General features: G+C 48.6%; 10 protein-coding genes across 10 annotated transcripts; 6 read left to right on the top strand and 4 right to left on the bottom strand.

Annotated features, from left to right (window-relative positions):
- FMAN_03048 (uncharacterized protein) lies at nt 1–945 on the top strand (the record flags this gene model as incomplete). Its single annotated transcript, XM_041831816.1, has 3 exons — nt 1–213; nt 267–683; nt 727–945. 3 exons carry the CDS (start codon nt 1–3, stop codon nt 943–945), a joined length of 849 nt encoding a protein of 282 aa, XP_041682342.1.
- Nucleotides 946–1,134: 189 nt separating this feature from the next.
- FMAN_03047 (uncharacterized protein) lies at nt 1,135–2,588 on the bottom strand (the record flags this gene model as incomplete). Its single annotated transcript, XM_041831815.1, has 4 exons — nt 1,135–1,535; nt 1,580–1,840; nt 1,893–2,142; nt 2,190–2,588. The coding sequence occupies 4 exons, from the start codon at nt 2,586–2,588 to the stop codon at nt 1,135–1,137; spliced, it is 1,311 nt and encodes a 436-aa protein (XP_041682341.1).
- Nucleotides 2,589–2,914: 326 nt separating this feature from the next.
- FMAN_03046 (putative t-complex-type molecular chaperone, epsilon subunit) lies at nt 2,915–4,787 on the bottom strand (the record flags this gene model as incomplete). The annotated part of the gene is made up of 5 exons (XM_041831814.1): nt 2,915–3,376; nt 3,424–4,540; nt 4,603–4,651; nt 4,701–4,718; nt 4,775–4,787. The coding sequence occupies 5 exons, from the start codon at nt 4,785–4,787 to the stop codon at nt 2,915–2,917; spliced, it is 1,659 nt and encodes a 552-aa protein (XP_041682340.1).
- Nucleotides 4,788–5,353: 566 nt separating this feature from the next.
- On the top strand, nt 5,354–7,831 carry FMAN_03045 (uncharacterized protein; the record flags this gene model as incomplete). Its single annotated transcript, XM_041831813.1, has 3 exons — nt 5,354–6,338; nt 6,388–6,579; nt 6,624–7,831. The coding sequence occupies 3 exons, from the start codon at nt 5,354–5,356 to the stop codon at nt 7,829–7,831; spliced, it is 2,385 nt and encodes a 794-aa protein (XP_041682339.1).
- Nucleotides 7,832–8,665: 834 nt separating this feature from the next.
- FMAN_03044 (uncharacterized protein) lies at nt 8,666–10,260 on the bottom strand (the record flags this gene model as incomplete). The annotated part of the gene is made up of 5 exons (XM_041831812.1): nt 8,666–8,779; nt 8,827–9,628; nt 9,687–9,774; nt 9,830–10,005; nt 10,055–10,260. The coding sequence occupies 5 exons, from the start codon at nt 10,258–10,260 to the stop codon at nt 8,666–8,668; spliced, it is 1,386 nt and encodes a 461-aa protein (XP_041682338.1).
- Nucleotides 10,261–11,354: 1,094 nt separating this feature from the next.
- FMAN_03043 (uncharacterized protein) lies at nt 11,355–12,422 on the top strand (the record flags this gene model as incomplete). The annotated part of the gene is made up of 1 exon (XM_041831811.1): nt 11,355–12,422. One exon carries the CDS (start codon nt 11,355–11,357, stop codon nt 12,420–12,422), a length of 1,068 nt encoding a protein of 355 aa, XP_041682337.1.
- Nucleotides 12,423–15,047: 2,625 nt separating this feature from the next.
- On the top strand, nt 15,048–17,244 carry FMAN_03042 (putative glucose-regulated protein 78 of hsp70 family; the record flags this gene model as incomplete). The annotated part of the gene is made up of 5 exons (XM_041831810.1): nt 15,048–15,182; nt 15,234–15,418; nt 15,470–15,710; nt 15,764–17,008; nt 17,059–17,244. The coding sequence occupies 5 exons, from the start codon at nt 15,048–15,050 to the stop codon at nt 17,242–17,244; spliced, it is 1,992 nt and encodes a 663-aa protein (XP_041682336.1).
- A 916-nt stretch (nt 17,245–18,160) lies between these two features.
- On the top strand, nt 18,161–19,483 carry FMAN_03041 (uncharacterized protein; the record flags this gene model as incomplete). The annotated part of the gene is made up of 1 exon (XM_041831809.1): nt 18,161–19,483. One exon carries the CDS (start codon nt 18,161–18,163, stop codon nt 19,481–19,483), a length of 1,323 nt encoding a protein of 440 aa, XP_041682335.1.
- A 460-nt stretch (nt 19,484–19,943) lies between these two features.
- FMAN_03040 (uncharacterized protein) lies at nt 19,944–21,206 on the top strand (the record flags this gene model as incomplete). The annotated part of the gene is made up of 4 exons (XM_041831807.1): nt 19,944–20,334; nt 20,384–20,553; nt 20,603–21,043; nt 21,090–21,206. The coding sequence occupies 4 exons, from the start codon at nt 19,944–19,946 to the stop codon at nt 21,204–21,206; spliced, it is 1,119 nt and encodes a 372-aa protein (XP_041682334.1).
- A 106-nt stretch (nt 21,207–21,312) lies between these two features.
- On the bottom strand, nt 21,313–23,260 carry FMAN_03039 (putative endonuclease/exonuclease/phosphatase family protein; the record flags this gene model as incomplete). Its single annotated transcript, XM_041831806.1, has 4 exons — nt 21,313–21,639; nt 21,688–22,505; nt 22,552–22,928; nt 22,974–23,260. The coding sequence occupies 4 exons, from the start codon at nt 23,258–23,260 to the stop codon at nt 21,313–21,315; spliced, it is 1,809 nt and encodes a 602-aa protein (XP_041682333.1).
- Between the last annotated feature and the right edge of the window lie 326 nt (nt 23,261–23,586).

Genomic DNA, 23,586 nt, shown 5'->3' with positions numbered 1-23,586 from the left:
ATGCAAGATCAAGAGTCCATCTGGATGTATGATCCATCCTTCCCACTTGCTGTGGTTGGTACTGTTGTCTATGGCATTATCTTCCTTGCCATTGCATATCTCACTCTGATCAAGTACCGAGCCTGGTACTTCATTGTTGTCGTTATAGGTTCAGCCATTGAAGTTGCCGCTTATAATCTCAGAATCCATTCTGTTCAAAACCAGTCAGAGATCGTGAGTTGGTTCGTTACTGTTGAGTCTCCTCTCACCTCTAACGAACACGGCAGACGCCTTTTGTCCTGACGCTCACTTACACGGTCCTCGCTCCGGTCCTTATAGCTGCTGGAAATTACCTTCTCATCAGCCGGCTGATCCTCGCTGTTCTTCCTCCATCCCATCACCGCATCCTCCGAATTCCAGGGCGCCGCCTTACCCCAATATTTGTTTTCTGCGATGTAATCGCCTTTCTCATTCAAGGGAGCGGCTCTGGTATCGCAAGTTCGGATAACTGGCAAGGAGAGATGGAGAGGATTGGGGTCAAGGTTCTTATAGCCGGATTGGCATTTCAGCTTGCAGCATTCTCTCTCTTCCTCTGCGTTTTTAGACGGTTCCATGTCCTTGCCCTTCGCATGGCTGTTGAGGATGCGCCTAGGGGTTGGCAGAAAGTTGTCCTTGCAGTTTACATCTCGAGCATCTTGATAATGGTAAGTCTTCTGGATATCGTTGCAACACAAGTTAACTTGGCAGGTTCGTTGCATCTTTCGTGTCGTTGAGTTTGCTGGAGGGAGAGATACATATGCCTTCAGCCATGAGTGGCTCTTCTGGGTTTTCGAAAGCTTGCCGATGGCTGTTGCTATAGGTATCTTTTGTTTCTATCATCCAAGTCGATATATTGGAAGGGATGGCGCTCGATCTAAGGCTGTTCGCATTGAAGATACTATCGAGCTTGCTCCGGGCCCCAAATAGTCTTCGCAAAGCCTGTCAATTGAGCAAGAGGAGACTGGGATATCCGACAGGTGTTTCGTCAGCAATCTTTCAGGGATTGTTTTAAATACTAGGGAAGATGAATCTGGGTTGGCTCGGCTGGTTTGGCAACAGTAGTTCAGTTGTTTTGCTAGAAATGACGGTGCCCAGTAGTGTTCATAGACTCTACAGCTATATTACAGCTAAAGAAAGCGTCTCTCCTGCTGGTATAACTGTTCTACCATTGCTTAGGAAAAAAGGTTTCCAAACTTGGTCTTCGTCGTCAAACGAGTAATTGAGACTATTGATGAACCTCAGGGGCCACTCGCCATATTCGTAGTACTCAATAGGAAGCTTTCGGAGAATCTGTTGTATCCAAACCTTTGACATGGCTTTTCTACAGTGATAACCTTTCTTCCCTATTGCAGATCTCTTATCTCCTTCGACCGCTTTTCTGCTCATAACAAACTCGAGAACCAGTATGTGCAGGATGACGAGCTGTGAAGCATGATTCGTGGGGTCGATGAATGAAGCAAAGTCGTTACCGCTTAGATTTCCAAGTCCATCATATAGGAACGCGAGTTCATGGTAGCCTACAAGTCAGCAATAGTTCAAGCAAAGTACAAGGGAAACGAACTTTCGGCAGGGTTTGAAGATGCCAAGGTAGCGATTCTTTGCATGTGGGCCAAGTATTTTAACTCAGCAACGCTGTGACACAACGGACCAAGCTTCTGCACACTTTGACAGAAGCCCTCGGCGATGACTTTATCCAGATAATGATTCGTTTCATGGCCGTCTTGTATTAGGGCCTTGATTCTTTCGAGGTAACTTACACGCCCGAATGTCTTGAATATGGTCTGATCTAGATCAACATGAGGTTGTGTACCGACGAGCCAACCTTGATAAGTAAGCAAAAGGGGTTCGGCAGGACTTATTGAGAATTAACTTACAGCCCCTGACCATCGTGAGAAAGTCTATGAGCCCATCGTTCATATACGCAGATTGAAAAGTCAAGTTGAGCATCGCTCCAAATGCTGCTTCGGTGTCTTGATTGGAGAGACCAGATCTTGCAAGGTGCTTATTCAAGGCACTTATTGCAAAAACTCGATGCTTCAAGGCTGCTTTCTCATACCCATTAGGAGTAATTAAACTTAGATGAGATGCTCCAAGCCCAAGCATAGAGTGCAGTAAGAAATCATACTTTTGCATATCAGTCACAAAATCGATAATCATGGCATTTAGCTTACTGAATGTGAACGCTGTGAGGCCATTTGCCACACTGTGAACCCATCTATGGGCAGTGGAGGATAGGCTTCGAAGAGGAAATGCCGAAAGAAGTTCAGATCGTTGTGATCGAACATAACTGGGTCAGTTCGCAGTGGTCGTGAGATGACAACCGCTGGGTTTTGACTGCTATGTCTGAGCCTATTCAGGTATTCGCAATCCAAGCCTAAGCGTTCGCAGGCACCGCATTCTGGTGTGGTCAAGTCGCATTTTACTCTTCTCCGTTTGCAACTAGAGCAACCTGCTCGAGACTTGGTATGGCCTTTTCGGGGGATAGGGCGCCTCTTGGTGACGATAGTAGAAGTATTGGAGTCGGCCAAGGAACCTGGCTGTGCGGATACCGCAGACTCAGAGGATTGCATGGAGGATGTTAAATAGGGCGATTATCTTTATATATTCGTGGTTAAGATGTATTCATAAATTCTGTTAGAGGTATGATATGTTTAGATTACTCTGCACGTAAGCCAAGGGAACTGGAATTCCTCCGATCCCTGTCAGACACCATTACAGGGCACCCAATCATAACGGTCAACATGTAGATCAACTTCATCACAACAAACAACATCAGGCTCGAAGAATATACAGTACTTTTGATTATACATACATGGATATCATCTACCTGCATAACCAATCCTCGCAATGGTGAGATTGACAAGCATGTATTCATTCATTGCTCATCTATCTTCATCTAAAAGTCGTTGTCATCCGCTCCCGACACAATAACATTGTTGACCTTGAGGACCATGCGACATAATTGTGTGGCGAGCTGAAGCTGCTGCTTCTTGCCGATAAGAGGATCGATAACAAAGGCGTCCTTCATGTTGTTGTTTCCACGTCCCATGCAGTCAACACCAAGCTTTCCTCGGTCCTCGGGACCAGCCTTGACCTGCTGACTCTTGACCTCGGCCAGAGTAGCGATAGGGTTGAGACCACTGTTCTCGGCCAGGGTCATGGGAACGGTGTCGAGAGCCTCGGAGAAGGCACGCATAGCGTACTGCTCAAGCCCGGGTGTCTTGACGGCCTCATCCTCAACAGCCAGAGAGCAAGCAATCTCAGCAGCGCCACCACCGTAAACGACACGGTTGTCGCGGACCAAGTTTCGCACCACGCAAAGGGCATCATGTAGCGATCGCTTAGCCTCATCGATTATCTAGGCTGTTAGCATTATTTTCATCCTTGACTGTGAATAGAACTCACCATCTTGTTGCTGCCTCGGACAAAGACTGTAACAGCTCGGGTGTTGGCACACTCCTCAATGACAAGCATCTTCTCCCGTGTTGTGCCGAAAGTCATCTCACGGACGATACCAGCACTGCCCAGCTTCTCGGCTGTAAGATCCTCAAATCTAGGAACAATTCGACCGTTGGTAGCAATAGCAATCAACTCAATCTCAGGACCGCCGACCCATCGGACGGCCGGTAGCTCATTCTGGAGGAGGAGATGGTTGGCCTCATCATCGAAACCCCACTGGCAAATGGCTAGGTTAGCGCCTGTGTCCTTGATCTGCTGGATCATCTCAATAAACTTCTCCTTCTCATAGTTTTGCAACTTCTTGAACTCCTCGACGCTGGTAATATCAAGGTGGTGCTTGGTCTTGGGCTTCGGGGGCTCAAACGCGCATGTGAGAATGGCAATCTTGGCGTCTCGGACTTCTGAAGGCATCTGAGGGTGAGAAAAGTCCTTGTCGACAATGACACCCTTGACGAGAAGAGTGTCCTCGAGGGCTCCTCCGACCTTTCCATCAACCTTGATCAACTCGAAATCGACATCCTTTCGCTCAAGGTCGGCAACGGAGAGGACGGCATCAACGGCGATGTTGGCAAACTGGTCATGAGCTTTGGACACAATCTTGCTACCCAGACTTGTTCGGGCGACCTTAACAAGGTTGGAGGTCTCTTCTCGGGAGAACTCGATGGTGTCTGAAATCTTGTCGAGCTCAGCAACAGCGATATCGCAAGCTTGATCGTAACCGTCGGCAATTCGAATAGGGTGGATTCCCTTGTCGATAAGATCGGCAGCCTGTTCCAACAGAGCACCAGCGAGGACAACGACACCAGTGGTACCGTCACCAATCTCATCGTCTTGAGACTTGGAAAGCTCCACTAGTAGCTTAGCAACGTGGTTTGTAATCTCCATCTGCTGTAGAATCGTAGCGCCATCGTTCGTCACGGTGATATCTCCGTCGGGGGAGATGAGAATCTTATCGAGTCCACGAGGTCCGAGAGAGGACTTGACGATGTTGGCGACTGTTCGAGCGGCGAGAATATGGGACTTGACGGCTTCGTTACCAAACTGGCGCTTCTTCTTCCCCTGACTAAAGGATATTATTAGAAAGGGTTGGAAATAACGGTGAGGCTGCAACATTGGTCAACTCACTCTCTGACGACAATGAAAGGTCGGCCTTGCTCATCCTTCATTACCGCCGCTGTTGTTGTTAGCTGAGAACCACCATCATGGCAAGTCGTCGCAATTACCATTCGACACATCCAAATCTGTCCCCTCGTTAGCTACCCCTCGCCCCTCATTAACAAAACTGTGCAGGACTCACTCAATGAATCCATCTTGATTGTGACTTGTCCACCCGTGGGGAGCTGTATCCGCTAGATTAAAGGCGTTTACGGCGATGTCGAAAAGGTCCCACGAAATATGGTGGCAGCCCGGAGCTTCTATCGTTTTCTTGATCGAATCTCCCACCTCAATTTTTTGAAGATTTGGGTGCCTTGCACACCGATGCGCGGCGCGGGGAAACAAGATAGTCCGAAATCAGGGGCTTGGGCGTTGGGTTGACCCCGCCACAACTCAGTCAATCAGGACTCAGTACCTGAGGCTTCAGCAGTTGGTTTAGTGAGATCATAAGTGAACCCCACTACCAGCCGATGCCCCGCCAATCGTCGATACATCATTAAAACACAATCAGACCTTATCCTAAGTTGATCTTGGAACAAACTCTCCAAAGCAGATCGCGAAGTTTCCTTTCTCCCTCTTCTTTCCTGTCTATAAAAGCCCCCGATACCCTCTGTTCTGCGTCCTCAGACTCTTCCCTCTATCAGTACTCCTCTCCAGTAACTGAGCCAGGCCACATCTTCAACCGAACCCATCTTTCGCCTTACCAACCCAGCTATACAAGATGTCGCGCCATCGAATCGTTCACACTTTCAATGCAAACGATATAGTATCCGAATTTGACGGAGATGACTATGAAGACGAAGTAGAAGATGAGCTCAGCCCAGAAGATCGCCAGGCCATGGAGGAGGGAACAGCAGAGGTTCGTCGGGCTCTGGGCACTGAAGCCAACAAAGTGACAAAAGCACAAATCGAGGAAGCTTTGTGGCACTATTACTACGATATCGACAAATCAGTCACGTATTTAATGAAGACATTCATTGCTCCGGCCTCCAAACCAGCAAAGAAAGCGCCAGAAGGTATGTCAGTCTTTTTTTCTGCTTCGCAACGCCTTTTTGGGACTGGAGCAGACCACGGACGTCTATCAAATGGGCATACGTCTATCATGGATCTTCCACCCGCTCTAGGAGTTCCGGCATGGCATTTTGACGACATGCCATGGATGAGCGTACCTCAAGAACGCCAGACTGTATTTATTGAGCCAGAGCGTCCTCGTGGTGGCTTATTGGGAGGTGGCGAGGGGCCTCCCAAGATGTCAAAGCTTCAAGCTCTTGCGGCCGCTAGGAAGAAGAAGACCGAAGAGAAAAAAGAGCTGGAACGAGCCGGAAGGGGTCTGGAAAGACTTTCCATCAATGAGTCACAAAAAGAGAACCAGCCAATCTTGGGTCAAGTTCGCCAGGCTCCTGAACCTACGCTACAAGTCAAATCGCCACCCCAAGAGGAATCAACGGAGGTTGCAGCTATCACCGACAACCTGAAAGATATCGATTCTACTCCCAAGGGATGGCTCATGGACGAGGACCTTCCAGTCATGATGCCTCGAGCTGCCCCATCCGCCTTTGCCCGGACGCTCTTTGGATCTGCTCCGTCCAAAGCCCCAAGGCCTGATGAGATTTTTGCTATGCCATATACATCCTCTCCCATTTATGTCGCCGAGGCTTTCGCCGAACCCAGTCCCGATGACGTGGTGCTCGCAGCCCAGGCGAAAGGTTCGAGTTTTGCAAGGACGAAATAATGGGCTAATCTAATTCCATTCAGCGGGGAAAAAGCCAGTGGCCAAGGCTCCTAAAAAGGCCCAAAAGGAGAAAGATAAGGATGTTTCTCAAGTCGCAAAGGACGTTGCGGAGTTGAATGTTGTTGAGGCTCCGCCCCCTAAAAGTAAGGGGCTCGATGTTTTGAAGGAATATGAAAATAGTTCCAACAAGAGAAGCATCAGTTTTGTTGTAGTCGGTAAGTTTACTCCTCCTCTCCTCTGTTCTATGCTGATCGAGTAGGACACGTCGATGCTGGCAAGAGTACACTGATGGGCCGTTTGTTACTGGAACTTAAATTTGTTGAGAAGCATACTATTGATCGATACCGGAAGCAGGCCGAAAAGTCTGGCAAACAGTCTTTTGCTCTGGCATGGGTAATGGACCAAAGAAGTGAGGAGCGAGAACGAGGTGTCACTATCGATATTGCGACAAACCATTTTGAGACAGAGAAGACCAGCTTCACTATTCTTGATGCGCCAGGTCACAGGGATTTTGTACCCAACATGATCGCAGGTGCCAGTCAAGCTGACTTTGCTATCTTGGTCATTGACGCAAACACTGGAGCCTACGAAAAGGGACTCAAGGGGCAAACCCGGGAACATGTGTTTCTCCTACGAAGTCTGGGTGTTCAAAAGCTTGTCATTGCCGTCAATAAGCTGGACATGGTTGGCTGGTCACATGAGCGTTTTGACGAAATTGTCCAGCAGGTCAATGCATTCCTTGCTGGTCTTGGCTTCCAACCCAAAAACATTGATTTCATCCCTATTTCTGGTCTAAATGGCGACAATCTTGTTCGTCGAACAGAAGACACAGCTGCATCTTGGTACACCGGCCCTACTCTGATTGAGGCTCTTGAAAACTCAGAGCCATCAACAACACGTGCTCTCAAGAACCCGTTTCGAATGGCTATCTCTGAGGTCTTCAGATCGCAGCTTGGCACAACAACTATCGCTGGTCGAGTTGACTCTGGCTCTGTTCAGCTTGGTGATGCTCTATTAGTGCAGCCAAGTGGAGAAGAAGCATATGTCAAATCAATAATGGTGGATTCAGGCATGCAAGACTGGGCTGTTGCTGGACAAAGTGTCAGTGTTGCTCTGACCAACATCGACCCTATTCACATTCGAGTTGGCGATATGCTATGCCACACTAAGGATCCTATCAGCTGTGGTGACACTTTCACCATGAAAGCCATGGCGTTTGAGCATCTCATGCCCATGCCTGTTGATCTCCATCGTGGACGCCTGCATTCTGCTGGACAGATTGTTTCGATCACAGCAACCTTGGACAAGGCCACCGGGGCAATTATCAAGAAGAAGCCCAGAGTTGTGCAGCCTGGTGGTGTTGCCAGAGTAGTTATCAAACTGGCGGCGAAGGTTCCTCTTGAGTCAGGGCAAAGAGTTGTAATTCGAAGTGGAGGTGAAACTGTCGCTGCTGGTTTATTAGAGTAGTATCATTTATATAATAAAAGTTTCAGAAACGATACTACTGGCTGTGTATTGGATGTCTTGAAAGTGAAGTCGCAGTGATGGAGTCAACTGGCTTTAAGGAGACCAAGCAAACATTGGGTCTTTATCCTGGTAAATTGTCACAAGACTTGAGGTAACTTTAGGATAGACTTTTGCAAGATTCTAGTTAACTTGCTGGGGCTTTTTCCCGTTAAATCAGTTGCCAAATCAAATATCTAAAGCCTTTTTGCTTTCCGGGGCTCAACAATGCTCAGTAAGAGTAATGTTCTCCTATTTTATCAGCTGCGATCATAAATCCTTGGTTTGTTCTGATTCATAAATCAACTATCAGAGAGTTTTCCATCCTTGGCAACAGAATACACTATCAAGTTATGACATCCCGGGATGTAGAGCACTCATTGCAATCAGTTGTTACGCATCCTGTCATGCTTAAGGGCCCAAATCACATACTCTACTAATAATCACACACCCATATACGTGTTTTGATATTCAGATACGTCATGTATGGTGAAGAGTGCGGGAATAATGAAATCGAATTAGAAATCCAAGTCGTATAAAAACTATGGAAGTTACCGAGTGCCGAGAGAACATGCAGGGAACTTTATTATATAAATCACATTCAAAGAATTAGTTGACGGTAGGAAAATTTACATGGAGACTAGAGTTTATTGTATGTCATGGTGCGTTGGCGGAACTTGAGAAACCTTAGTAAATTCACAACAACTAAGCTAGATTTGCATGCGTCATGCATAACTAAACACGTATCACTAATCGTACAATCGGTTTACACCATTCTCCGAGCACTCAGCGAATGCGTTAGTCGAAAAGTCCCTTCTTTCCGTCACCGTCAGCATCCTTCATGGGGTTGAGACGGTCGATCAAGGAAGGTTTCTTGCCAGTCTGCATACCAACACCAGAGTCACCACGGGACTATTCATGTTAGTTTACTTCAAATCTTGGATGGTAAGAATGCTTACGTGTTGACTGTTCAAGGGGTCGTTGTGAAGACCTCCGGTCTTAACCTGGTCATACTCACCGGTGTGAGGTTTGTTAAGACCAGCAGTGTTAGTGTTTCCAACGCCACGGTTGCTGGAGCCAAAGTTGCCCATGTTCCCAGTGGTACCCATAGACTCTACGCCAGACCCAGCACCGGCAGTTCCGGGAATACCAGAACCGGACTGAAGACCAGTGTTGCTGCCAATACCTCGGTTACCTTCAAGTGTAGAGGGAGCAGCTGCAGCACCTTCACGGTTCTGATGATGAGAGTGAGCGGCGCTAGCGGCGGCGGCGGCGGCTCCAGCTCCAACACCAGTTCCGGTTGAGCTACCAAGGCCGCGGTTCTTGGTCTTGGAAGACTTGCCCAAACCGCGAGACTCCTCGTCACTAGAGCTCAAAGAGCTGCTGCTAGAGGCAGATCCACGGCGCTCTTTGTGGCCAATACCGTGTCGGTGCTTGCGAGTAGCTGCAGCAGCCCCGGCGCCGGCTGCGGCACCAGCGGCCAGACCTTCAGTGTTACGTCCCATACCATGACCCTCTCGGCCAGCGAAGGCTTGGTTTTCACCATAGTTGTCACCATGGCCGTGAAGGTGCATTGATTTGTCACCTTCCAATTGTTCACCCTGAAGCTCTCGTCGGTATGGCTTGGGACACCCCTCAAATTCGGTGAGCTTCTGAGCTGCTCGCTCCTTGAGGCCGCCACGCTCTTGAGTGAACTCTTCCAGAGTCTTGGTTGGTAGAGTAGAAGTTCCGTGATGCACCGGGGCGGCGTGGTGAGTTTCGCTGCCGATCAGATTAGCTCATTGTCCTTCTCAACACCATCAACATATATGTAACGCACTGAATGGGTATCGTGGTGTGAACGACGTGCGGCTGGACAGTTTCTTTATTAATTACGGGCTGTACATGCTCATGAACATGGTGATGAACTGTGATTGTCGTTGTTAGCTGTGTTTGATTTAATATGAAGTCTGGGTAGCTTACTTCGTTCGCCGGTGACAACGGGAGCAGCCTCAGTGGAGTGAGTGGTACTGTGGGTCTCTGTGGTGTCTCTGTATTTAGCAGCCTCACGGTCGAGTGTAGCCCGTGTGTCTTGCTCATTGCCGTGGTGAAAAGTCTTGTGCTCTACTGGGATGAGGTTGTGGTGGTGCTGCTCAGGACTGAGTTTGTTAGCAGTTGCAAATATGTGGGACTGGGAGAATCACTTACAGAGTCTCTTTATGAGTAATAGGCTGAACAGTTGTATGATGGTGCTCTTGATGAACCTCCTTGTCAAGGGCAGTGGTTACTTGCTCATGCTGATGAGGCATAACATGCTCCTGAGTGACGTGAGGCTTAACATCTTCGTCGACAGTGGTTCTGTGCTTTCCGTCGTTGGAAAGGAAGCTAGAAACGGCTTGCTTTGCTTTCTCCATCTTGTTGAATTTGGGGTTATGAGTTATGAGTGTAAGGGATTCAGGTGTAACTGGTGATTGGGTATTTGTTTTGCTGTGGCTTGTATGTTGATGATGTTGATGATGAGATGATGATGAGAATAATGCTAAAGAAATCGAGGTACGTTTTAGTTTATATACTCGAATACGCTTTACGTCGTCTCATTGTCTGAGCCGCCCGCCTCTTCATTATTAGCAGCATCATGGACGTCATCTCATAGCTTTAGCCAACGGTGAGCTCCAACGTGAGCTCCGAGCTATCGAGATTGCGGAGGAGCACATCGAAGCTCCAATGATGATGACCTCAAGCCTTCCATGTCATCCCGCGATCTTCATTTGGTGCGTATCTTGGTCCCCACGGCTACCTCCACGTCAACGGAAGAGGTAGCTCCAGAGTCAGTGCGGCCTGACACCTGCAGCTCAACTACAGCTGAAAGAGGCCTTCATCGACGTCATGATTGAAGAACGATCCGAGCAGATAAGGGCGATGTTCAATGCATGTCTCACCCATCCGAGTGGATGCCGTGTTGAGCCTCAGCCGGTAGGAGCAGATGATCCGCAACCGGAAAGCATTGACGTGTCGGAATTGGTGATAACCTCGTCCGATTTCTCCGAAAGTCAAAGGGATGTGGGGGGCAACAGGAAATGATGAGCAGGTTCTGCCAAGTAGAGCTGAGACAAGATCGAGCCTACAGCGCGCTAGCGAAGCTTAGCATTGCCAATCTGTAAATAGACGGCGTCATCGTGCCTCCCGTCGCCTCACACTCGCAAACTTCCACCAGATCCCGTCCGTCGATCCCGACCGACTTCGCGATTCGGTCAATGGCGAAATAAGGTGATGTAAAGATGCTGTAACCACGATGTTTCTGATACCCTCAATGATGAAATGTGGTGTCTCTGAATCGAATCACATCACAACAGTCACATTTCATCACAGCCAATAGAGAGACCACTCTTGTAAATCAGGCGTAATATCACTAATACACTTCAGACTTCTCCAACCCTTGTTCCTGTTTCTGTCACTTTTATTTCTTGTCCCGTTGTTGTTTGGGACGTCCAATTAACGCGCCGGTCTCATGGCGGGCCGTCTCAAAAATGCCATCAAGAAGAGGGCATCACGTCTTTTCCATGGAGCGGACACTTCCGAAGGTTCAGAATCGCACTCAACAAGCAACAGGAACAGCTTAGCTGAGTCGAGTCGGAACTCTCAGCCTCAACATCGAAAATCTCTCAGTCTACTGAGCAGAAGTTCAAAGACTGAGAAACATAACGGCCCTGAAGCTTCACAGGCACAGCCTACGGTTAAACCCCAGAACACAGGCGACTTTCTAGCTCATCCGGCAGTTCAACCGTTGAAAGCAGATCCAACGCCTAGAACGTCCAGACTAGAACGGCCTCGCCCCAGCCTAGAGCCGGATGCCACTGGCTGGTGTGGGGGTGAAACTGCTGAAGATGTATCCTGTCGTAAATCTCAGCGGTATACAACAGAGCCAAAACACTCCCAGGACACTACATACCAGACAGACAGGCCAAACCAAGCAGAGAATACAGATGACCTTGAAACGAGGTTGTCTGGGCTGACCGTTTCTCCAAACGAATCGACACTTCCTGAGATAGATATCGACCCTTTAACACCGTTCGACCTCGTCGACGAAACCAGCCCTACTCAGGCAAGGCTCTCACAACTGGCAATTGGTGAAGAAGGACCCAAATATGCAGCGACTCACATCAAGCCCTTATCCCAAGAATCAGACGTCAACCTTGAGTCAAACTCAAGTCAAGAAGCCAATATTCGCCAGAATCTGGAGGCTATTCACCCTAGAGACGCCGAGTTTGACCGTATCAACGAGGAAGTCCGTGCCGGTACCAACAGTGAGACCAACTTTCACCTCCAGAACAGCCTTGACTTTGACAGAACGGTTCACCATCAAGAGCCTGTCGTGCATGAGCATATTAGGCCTCATGTTCATACAATTTACGAGCCCAAGCGTACACGATCCATCCACTACCATGAACATCGAACCTTGATCCAGCCGATCAAAGATCCCAATCCAACGATTCTTCCAGAGCAGCATTGGCTTCAGGATGACAAGAGTGGGGAGATTTATAGAATTCCCGATGACTTGGGAAAGAAGTTGATGTAGACTGTATTTTATTGCATATTCTTCCATGCACAAGCGAGGAGTAACAAGAGTCATATTGAAGTATAGTTTTAACTTTCCAAGCACAAATACCTTGACAGGAGATCTTTTAATGTCTGTTTTTTTCCACCTTTGGCACCTATCTTCATGACCCAGCACTGTTGCAAGTTCGCCTGGGCTGCTGGTAGCAATTGAGCGAAATGGCTTCACGTACCTTGTTGATCGAGACACTCAGATTATTGACAAACCGGGCTGCTGAGATCAACGAGTCTTCTCGCCTGTATCCTATAATTCAATAAGCTATCAAAATTTTCGATTATAATAAGGGGGACACTATACAGTTTCACGAAGATCCAAGTATTTGTTGATCATATTCTGAGGTGGTTTTCGCCGTAGGTGTCGGAAAACTCACTGCTCACAGTTGTGTTGTAGGGTAGCTCGTCAAGACGCTTGTAGTAGGACTACTACAACATGGTCGAATTTGGTGATTTTAACCGACTAATAACGTAAAGCATCATTAAGGTATTGCAGGGGTGCCATATGGCTCATATATTACCTGGCTCATGGAGCTCGTGCTCGGCCAAATTCTGAATGGGCTTCTCATGGAGGACGAATCGAAGTTTGGGCTGTGAATGTCTTATGGTGCAGACTATCAAGCTAACTTCTCGGCCCCCATCCGCTCCGAAGAAGTATCATGACCAGCTCGTGCTCCAGAATGAGAACAACTCCGCCGGGCAGGCTCAGCCAAAAGAATGCTGAAATGAAACCTGGGGAATTACTTCTGAGGAGAACTAGCCTAGAGACTCTAGTCCTACTTACTTGGTTTAATCCTAGTCCGACCTCCAACAAGCTGTAAATAGTGATGGCCATCATTGTTCAACTAACTGGGTTCACCAGCTCATCATGTATCACTATGTGGATGGAATTGGCGATTTTCAAAAGGCAGAGAGCTTTGTCGCGTCGTCTCAAATTGTCTTTCCAATAAAAATAGGCTCGAATTTGAGTGTATCTATTAACATGTGTATCACTTCACAGGCGGCTTGGGGGACATACCACCAACTCATGCCTTAAAGGGAGCTTGTGGAGACAGAGAAAGAACTACCAGTATAACCCTAGAAGGCATGGCCAAGCAAGTCTACTGCGTATCGCTTTGAAAGATGTGTAGGTTAATTTGCAGAAGTTGCAATTGAACGAGCGGCGCTTTCTTTATTTCATTTAGTGTGTTGTATGTGAGTATGATACCCATATTTAGTAGTGCTGCATTCCAACCTAGAGATGTGGGCAAAGCTGGTTACTTGTCATCGTTTCCCGCTTTATCTTCCTCTTATCCTTCCTTCGTGGTCTTTACTTGGCAACTTATTGTTCTGTTTTCCTCCACTACCATGGCCCTTTGGGAAGACAAATGAGCATTCCGAAGACTCCTGTTAACACCTCTTTAAATAAGTCTGATTACAAATGCTGCAGACCTATACTCCTTCAAATTCCATTCGGCCTTGTGCTAGAAATACTAAAAAGTATAATGCTAATCTAGGTACATGGTATCCGTATATGTGTCGCCTTTTTGCGTGTATTACCACAAGAGCATAAAAATAGCCTAAAGTTAGAAAAGGGAGAAGAGCATCGTGTAGTCCAAAGGGATCATGAGAGCCCATTCATGATGGTTCATGGTTGTCTAGGGTGGCGGGGTAGCTTTGGCTCACCCAATCATGACTCAAGGAATCATTCACTTGGGAAAAAGTTCCAACGTGGTCTATCACGTACAACCACTCGGGCAATACCATTGATGCGGATAACCAAAATGTACTTCTTGATAGCTCGTCGATGGTGCCTGCGTTAGCGATTGGCGATATTAAGGGATATGAGGATCCTCCGTCATTGTCACACTCATCCAAAAGGACACCTTCGGAGCCTTGCTCCGAACCAGGGCAAGGTTCTGCTGAGAATATTCTCGAAGTAAAGTAAAGAAGCCAACTGTGCTTTCGAGCAAAGAAAGCATCTCAGCCTACAAGGTTCGCCTCAATCATTGTCACATTCGGTAGAATTAAACCAGGCAGAGGACTCGCATGACTCACGATGCGTAGAAACGTATAGAATAGTTACCCACGCAATGCTTTGTTCCAACACCTTCTTTGCAAATAACTTCAATGCTAGAATAGTGATACACAAGTGGCGTCTTACGCAGAGGCCAGCAATGACACACTGTCCCTGTAGATTGAGGCGCTCGGTGTTTAAGGTGCCAGGGTCGACAGCCTTGCCCTAAAACCCTCCAATAACCTCCTTCAAGAGAACTCTGAAATGGCGGCTTGCACAGTGTCTAGTTCGGACCCCTGTCACGTGTGGGGAAAGTTGGTTCCATGGTAAAGTATCCTGTAAATCTGGCCTTTTCGTTGATAGTGGACAGTTGTTTTTTTGGTAGACAAGCACCTTACTTAATAAAGTTGTCGGGCTTTCCTTTTCTTCCTTCAACCATTCAAAGATACCCCCTCTCTCCTCCATACCAAACAATTTGTGTGCAAGGCTCGAGACTCAGAAGCCTCTGCTTTACAATTGATTGATCACTTTTCTTTTCATTTTTCATTTCAGAGTCTTGTTGCGCTTTCGAAGCATAGCAACTACAGAGAGCTCATCATGGCTCGTTCAAGGAGCTCGATGGCCCTTGGCCTGGGACTCCTTTGTTGGATCGCCCTCCTCTTCTCTCCTCTGGCCTTCGTCCAGACTGTTCAGGCCGACGAGGTCGATAACTACGGCACCGTCATCGGTATTGTACGTTTACCGCTTCCCGCCCGCTCATCATGACCCCGCTAACTAGCTCAGGATCTTGGAACCACATACAGCTGTGTCGGTGTGATGCAGAAGGGCAAGGTCGAGATTCTCGTCAACGATCAGGGTAACCGAATCACTCCCTCTTACGTCGCCTTCACCGAGGACGAGCGTTTGGTTGGAGACGCCGCCAAGAACCAGGCCGCCGCCAACCCCACGAACACCATCTACGATATCAAGTATGCATACATGAATTCCTCTGATTGCACGGCACAATGCTAACTGTTTAGGCGCCTCATTGGCCGCAAGTACTCCGAGAAGACCCTCCAAGGTGATATCAAGCACTTCCCCTTCAAGGTCGTCAACCGTGATGACCGTCCCGTCGTCCAGGTCGAGGTTGATGGCGCTAAGAAGCAGTTCACTCCTGAGGAGATCTCTGCTATGGTTCTTGGCAAGATGAAGGAGGTCGCTGAGGGCTACCTCGGTAAGAAGGTCACCCACGCCGTCGTTACCGTCCCTGCCTACTTCAACGTAAGTTTGATTTTCTCCTCTTCCTAGCTGACCATCCGGCTAACTTTCCACAGGACAACCAGCGACAGGCCACCAAGGATGCCGGTATCATTGCCGGTCTCAACGTTCTCCGAATCGTCAACGAGCCCACCGCCGCCGCTATCGCCTACGGTCTTGACAAGACCGACGGTGAGCGACAAATCATCGTCTACGATCTCGGTGGTGGTACCTTCGATGTCTCCCTTCTCTCTATTGATGACGGTATCTTCGAGGTCCTGGCTACCGCTGGTGACACCCATCTCGGTGGTGAGGATTTCGATCAGCGAGTCATCAACTACTTCGCCAAGCAGTACAACCAGAAGAACAACGTCGACATTACCAAGGACCTCAAGGCCATGGGTAAGCTCAAGCGTGAGGCCGAGAAGGCCAAGCGTACTCTGTCTTCTCAGAAGAGCACCCGCATTGAGATCGAGGCTTTCCACAACGGCAAGGACTTCTCCGAGACCCTCACCCAGGCCAAGTTCGAGGAGCTCAACATTGACCTCTTCAAGAAGACCATGAAGCCTGTTGAGCAGGTTCTCAAGGACGCCAAGCTCAAGAAGTCCGACGTTGACGACATCGTCCTCGTCGGTGGTTCTACCCGTATCCCCAAGGTTCAGCAGCTCATTGAGGACTTCTTCAACAAGAAGGCTTCCAAGGGCATCAACCCCGATGAGGCTGTTGCATTCGGTGCTGCGGTCCAGGCCGGAGTCCTTTCCGGTGAGGAGGGTACTTCTGGTGTCGTCCTCATGGATGTCAACCCCTTGACCCTTGGTATTGAGACCACCGGTGGAGTCATGACTAAGCTGATTCCCCGTAACACCGCTATCCCTACCCGCAAGAGCCAGATCTTCTCTACCGCTGCTGATAACCAGCCCGTGGTCCTGATCCAGGTCTTTGAGGGTGAGCGATCTCTTACCAAGGATAACAACATCCTCGGCAAGTTCGAGCTTACCGGCATTCCTCCCGCTCCTCGCGGCGTGCCTCAGATCGAGGTCTCTTTCGAGCTCGACGCCAACGGTATCCTCAAGGTCTCTGCCCACGATAAGGGCACCGGCAAGCAGGAGTCTATCACTATCACCAACGATAAGGGCCGTCTTACCCCTGAGGAGATCGAGCGCATGGTCGCCGAGGCTGAGAAGTACGCCGAGGAGGACAAGGCTACCCGTGAGCGCATTGAGGCCCGAAACGGCCTCGAGAACTACGCTTTCTCCCTCAAGAACCAGGTCAACGACGAGGAGGGTCTTGGTGGCAAGATCGAGGAGGAGGACAAGGAGACTGTAAGTTCTTCCATTGCTCGTACTAGAAATGCATATACTAACTTTTACAGATCCTCGAGGCCGTCAAGGAGACCAACGAGTGGCTCGATGAGCACGGTGCTGACGCTACCGCTGAGGACTTCGAGGAGCAGAAGGAGAAGCTTTCCAACGTCGCTTACCCTATCACGTCCAAGATGTACCAGGGCGCCGGTGGCGCTGGTGCCGAGCAGGATGACAACATCCATGATGAGCTTTAAATGCATAGACTGACATTTGGGAAAAGAACATAAATGAACTCCTTGTTTCGGTGTTTGGTTGGAGCTGGGATGCGCAGGATGTAAAGTAGATAGCGCAATATCATGATTTTCAGCCAACCTCGTGTCGTATCTGCCGTTGAGTAACAATCGTGTGTGCCTAGCCCATCCACGTCGACGTTAATGACAGGTTTGATGTCTATCAATACAAAACTTGGTAGGTCAAGGGCGACACAATGTAGAGCTGCATGGCCCATTAAGGGTCTCTTCACTTTAGATCTAGCCTGTAACTAGTACGGTGTTTGGTTTGACGTTTACGATGACTCTCCCCTTTCCAGAGCGCTTTGTCAAAGAATTGAGGTAACCTTCCACCTCAGTACTGAGAATCGTAGCCAAAATTCATTCTTGGTTAAGCCAAGTAGTTAGGGTTAACATTAATATGCCAAAGGTAAGGTACCTACGGAGTAGTGAATCGCATACTGGCCAAACCTTTTCATGAAGAACCTTAATTATCCCTGCAGTGATCATAATGTATTAAACATGAGAGGACCCAATATCACCAGAGCACATTTCGCGCATCAAGTCTCACAATTTCATTTGTCTAATTCACCAATTCTATCTTTGTAGATATCAGCTTCTGCTAAGTGCTGCTGTGCTTGTGAAGGTCCAAGGTGTCACTGGCAGGACGAACACGACAGTGCCAGGCACCTTAACAATAACAAAACGACGCATGATTGTATTGACAGTGTTTCTCTATCGTTGCATTTTCCCGACAACGTATTCCTGATGCATTTGGTTTCCCGCAGCACAACCGTGACCTTCCTTTGTATTGAACCATTCATTCAAACACCATCCATTCACGCCTTCGAAAGGATCCCCGAAGAATCGTTTCGATAACTTACCATATACAATCCTGACGATGGCGATCCCTGGTAACGACTTCATGAAGTCGCTAGAAGATCTTTTCTCTGAAGCTGGCGCGAAGGGCCGTGACGCGAAAACCGAGTTTATACACCTGCGTACCAGCCTCATTGGCTACATCGCTACTACGAGCGGCCACGGTTTGACGACTGCCAGAGCCCGAGCGAAATATAATCTCAAGTTCACTGATGGAACTGAACCCGAGACGCACATTGCCTTCTTCCCGTCGAGCCACGATATTACTGAGAAGCGCCCTCAGTTGGAGGCTGCAACCACTGCGGAGGAGTTTATTGGCATCATTGGCACGGTCTTCAGTGAACAGAGGAGCCGAAGTCGCAAAAAGAAGAGACCCAGTAGAAAGAGATCCAATGCCGGTCCCCCGGAAAGTCCTATGAACAATGCCCAGAAACGCCTTGAGACAGAGGCTGCGAACAAGGCTCTGTCAACATCTGATGACAGCCCAAGAAAACGGATCAAGCTAAACACAAGCAAGAATAAGAGCGATGTCTCCGAACCTGCAGTTTTCAGCACTGCACATCAGTCAAAAGACAAGACTCCCACTCAGGTTCCCAGTCCTGAGGATACGGTTAACGATGACGACGCCAGCGTGCTGAGCCCTATGGATATTGATTCTGGCGCTACCTCGTCTCAAGACAAGGTAGAAGAGGTGAACGGGGAACAGAGCACAGTTGAAGGGCAAAACAACCATGACTCTTCTGCCCAGAGGCCTTTACAAGATCGAGATGATACCCGCATGAACGATGCCGACATCGAGACTTTACCAGCATATTGCAGGTCGGATATTCTCGAAGTTGTCACAGCCGTGGAGGGCATTGAAGAGCACCAGTGGAAAGATTTCAAACCCACGCTTCTCGAGATGCTGGGTCAAATGCACAAGGAGCCAACACCAGAACAACATGAAAAGGCACTGAAGCGTCTAAGTATAGCAATTGCCCAGACGGAGCAAGAGAGGTCTCTTATTCCCGTCAAAGCCTGGAAGAGGTACGAGGAAAAGCTTACAGATGAAACGAAGAAGGGGTTGTTTGATTGCTTGTGGTCTAGAAGGCTCTTCAAGGTCGGCAAGATCATTTACCTGCCAGAGGAAGAGGTTGCCATGGAGAGCCAGTGCTGGGAGCGCCTCAAGGCCGCAGCCCGTATATGTGCGATCCTGATCGAAATGACTGCCAAACCAGAGGAACAGGACAACCAGAAGGACACCGACATGTGGCTTATTGAGAAACTTGGAGACATCAGCTTTCTGGAGAAACTTTTTGCATGCAAGGACCGACTTGGGGCCATCAGGGGACCAGGGAGAGATTGAGTGATATGAGGGCACTGATGACAAGCAGAGCCTGGTTATAAGAGAAGCCAAACTTGTCGTCGAGTTGGCTTGTCATTTGGTTCAAGGAAACTCGATGAATTATGCCTTATACGATATAATAGCCGAGATCATTCATAAGACCGAAAACGAAGACGATATAGTGTCTGAATTGAAAGATTGCTTGTTTTCTGAAGTATCATATGACTTGTATTGGCAGAGACCTAAGTAATATGTCTCTGTGACATGGGGAAACAAGAACAAGTACATGGACGTACGCATCCTACTATTGCCACGTGACTCTTCTATTGACTCACGTGAACTCGCGTCTCGAATCGCGTCGGCAGGCGCGATAATGCGAATGACGACATGGCCTTCTTGTCTCTGTTCAAGAATATCCATTGACACCACTAGTGGCACTAGCATTCAACCCTTTCATTGCCAGAACCACGGCATTTGCAACATGCCACCTCGAAAGCGTCCCGCAGAGGAAATCACCAGCAGTCGGCGAAGCTCGAGGAGGGTTTCCACCACTAAAAGTCAATACTTCGAAGGCAGTGAGGATACAGAAGAAAGTGATGTACCGCCGCCAAAGAAGCGTGGGAGACCGCCAAAGAAGCAGCCCAAGAAAGAAGAATCCGAAGAGCCCTACGAAGATGAGCTAGCGCAGGAACCAGAAGAAGAAGAGGAGGAGGATGATGATGACGAGGATGCGCCCCCAAAAGTTACTATCATTCCATTGGAGAAGTTGAGAGACACGGATGGTGTAGAGTATGAAGATTTCAAATTACACAAGAATACAATGTTGTTCTTGCGAGACCTCAAAGCCCACAACCAGAGACCTTGGCTGAAGTGTAAGAAGCCGACCTTCACTCATTGTTAAATCATTACTGACATGTACAGCGCATGATGGAGAATATCGTCGCGCGTTGAAGGATTGGAACTCCTTTGTTGAATGCGCATCCGAGACTGTTATGGCAGCTGATGAAACGATTCCCGAGCTTCCCATCAAAGACGTCATTTTTCGAATCCATAGAGACATTCGTTTCAGTAAAGATCCTACACCATACAAGGTACGAACCCAATTGATCCAAAGTACAGTAGGAAAAGCTAAAGTTATAGCCTCACTTCTCCGCTGCGTGGTCTCGAACTGGTCGCAAAGGCCCGTACGCCTGTTACTATATCCACTGTGAGCCTAAAAGGTCTTTCATCGGTGGTGGGCTATGGTGTCCCAGTGGCGACCAAATGCAGAAACTCCGCGCAAGCATTGACGAACGACCAAATCGATGGCGTCGCGCACTCAACGACGAGGCCTTTAAGCGCACGTTCTTGCCAAAAGCTGCCAACAAATCCGATCCTAACGCGGCGTTACTTGCTTTTGCGGAAAAGAACAAGGAGAACGCGCTTAAAACTAAGCCAAAAGGTTTCACGGCAGAACATCGTGATATTGCGCTGTTGAAGTTGAGGAACTTTACTGTTGGAACACAGATAGACGACAACATTTTCTACCAGGATAATGCCCAGGAGAAGATCAGCGAGATTATACGCCCTATGGTTGGATATGTAAGTCATGTGTCAATGTCATTGCTGAACAAGCTGACAAGCTTAGGTGTCATTTTTGAATAGTATCGTTATGCCGGATCCTGGCCAAGATGATGATAGTGACGAAGATGAGGATGAAGGAGAAGAAGAACCTAACAATGACGAAGACAGTAGCGAGGACTAGTCAAAACCCATGGCCATGATACACCCATTTGGTAAAATCTATGTTTAGGGATGATGCAAGCGGATCTAACTGCCTATTTATATAATCATATACTTTATCATTTCATCTAACACAGATCAAACATAGCAACACTAGGGTCGTGATCGCTGACCTCACCAGCCGTGTTCTGCCAAGTGTTGATATGCAGATGCTCATACTTGATGCTCCTGCGCAACTCCTTGCTGATATACATATGATCCAGAGCCTGGCAGTTGCTGTCAAAGAGATATGTGTATCGCTCTGTCTCAGGGATCTTGGCAGCCTCATCAACATCAACAAGACCGGATGTCTTGACGAAAGTCTGGAGGGGTGCAACGGCGGCAAATTCGTTAAAGTCACCGGCGGCAATGACGTGAGCCTTTTTGTCCTTCTTGAGGATCTCTGCAATAAAGTTCTACAAGTTGTCAGATGGATTTTATGCATAATGGGGATTCATACTTACAGCAGTAATTTCGGATTGCTTGGTGCGTTTCTCGACACCCTTGTTCACGGGAGTGCGAGCATCGCCATGCAGGGAAGTCGAGCCACCCTTACTGCCAAAGTGGACGTTGACAGTAAAGAAGGACTTCTTTGTACCCTTGACAGGCTTCCACTCAGCCACAAGAGGCTTGCGGCTGTCATCCCAGGCAGGGTTGGCAGGGTCAATTCGTCCAGGGTTGTACTTGAGTGATGGACCATCGACAACGGCGTTGACGTCGTTAGGGCCGCCTTGATTGGGCTTAACGAGCTCAACTCTATCAGGACGGTAGAGATAGGCTTGGCGAATGTTACCACCGGGCTGACCGCCATCCTCGTTGTTGTCAGGCTCGACCTCGGCCCACTCGTAAACAACACCGCTGGACTCCTCGATGCCATCGGCCAGAGCAGCGAGAGTCTGGTTGGCGGAAACAACACCATCATTGGTAGCGCCACTGTTGTCCTGAACTTCCTGGAGGAAAAGTAGGTCAGGTGTTCGCAACTTCTCAACGATCTGCTTGATGACGAGAGGCAAGTGAGCAGACGCAGGGTTGAGGTTCTCGGTGTTATAGTCTGCAACTGTGATGCCCTTGCAAGATCCCTTGCTGGTGAAGCTGACAGCAGGGTGTTCAGCGTTGGAAGGCTTGCTGACCTTGGTGGCAGTCAGGGGAAGAATGCGATAGAAGCCAAAGGCGTAGGAGACCACGCCAGTGATGTCACCAACATAGTCGCCGAGCTTAGTGTCACTAGGGTTCTTGGTGCCATCGAGTGGTGAGCCGATGATGATGGCCTCAGGGTTAGCATCTAGATTGTTAGCCAAGGAAGCACTTCAGATTGAGGCTTGACATACCGCTGCCGACCATGGTAAGACCACCGTGCTTGTTCAGACCAGAAACCTTCCAGTTGCCCCGGACCCAGAAATCGCCAAAGTTGTTGGGTCGGCTGAGAGCATACGCCTTAGGGACAGTAACAAGCTCACCAACCAGGCTCTCCCAAAAGTCAAGACCGTATGTGTTAGGCTGTAGCTTGGGGTTGGACACCGAAATGAGAGACTCGTTGTTAGGAACAGCAAAAACATTGCCGTCATCAAGCTTGGAGAATTGCTTTCCAGGAGGGTTACCGGTGTCCTTGCCAATAACCTTGGGCTTGAATTTGTTGTCAGAGGACTTTACAACAATGTTCTTGGGAGAAGAGATCTCAGTGAGATAGACATAGTCTTTGTTGGACCTGACTATGTTAGCAATGATTCATGCTTGAGTTAATGAAACTCACCTGTACTCCTCAACGAGACCATCAAGTGTGACGACATCTCCCACGGAGACGCTGCTCACAGCCGACTTGCCAAAGATGTACAGTCCCTCGGAAGTAGCTGAGTTACGATCAGGCTTAGTTGATCGCAGATAAAAGCCAGAGCTGCCAACAGCCGTGACGAGGCCCTCTACACCAGTGACATTCTTGCCAGCGTAGGAAGAGAGATAGCTGTTGCCATTGATCTCAGCAATAGTCAACGCCGCAGCCAGAGGGCTGATGAGGGAAGAGACGAGGAATTGAAGCTTCATGATGAAGATGAGTTGAGAAACACTTGAACTGCCCTGCTCTCAGGGAAAGATCGACAGGGCCGTCCTCAGCTATTTGTATTCACGATAGCCTTTAAGACTTGGGTTACCTACCTATCCTGGGTCTACTCCAATTTGGCCCCGGCGCAAAAGACCCAAAAGGTCACCGAAATCGATTCCGCGCTGAGTTCTCTCCCCTTGGCAAAAGGTCTATCCATATAATTTGCCATGGCCATAACCGTCCAGTATCGCCGCCAAGCCTCCAAATGCCCTATCGATCTGGCACGTTTATCTATGCGCCAAATCGGAGGTGGCCAGTCAGCGTCGGT

Source organism: Fusarium mangiferae (genome assembly GCF_900044065.1).
Source record: "Fusarium mangiferae strain MRC7560 genome assembly, contig: FMAN_scaffold006, whole genome shotgun sequence".
Lineage (NCBI taxonomy): Eukaryota > Fungi > Ascomycota > Sordariomycetes > Hypocreales > Nectriaceae > Fusarium > Fusarium mangiferae.
Note: the sequence above shows the minus strand (reverse complement) of the source record. Positions and strands in the feature narration are given on the sequence as shown.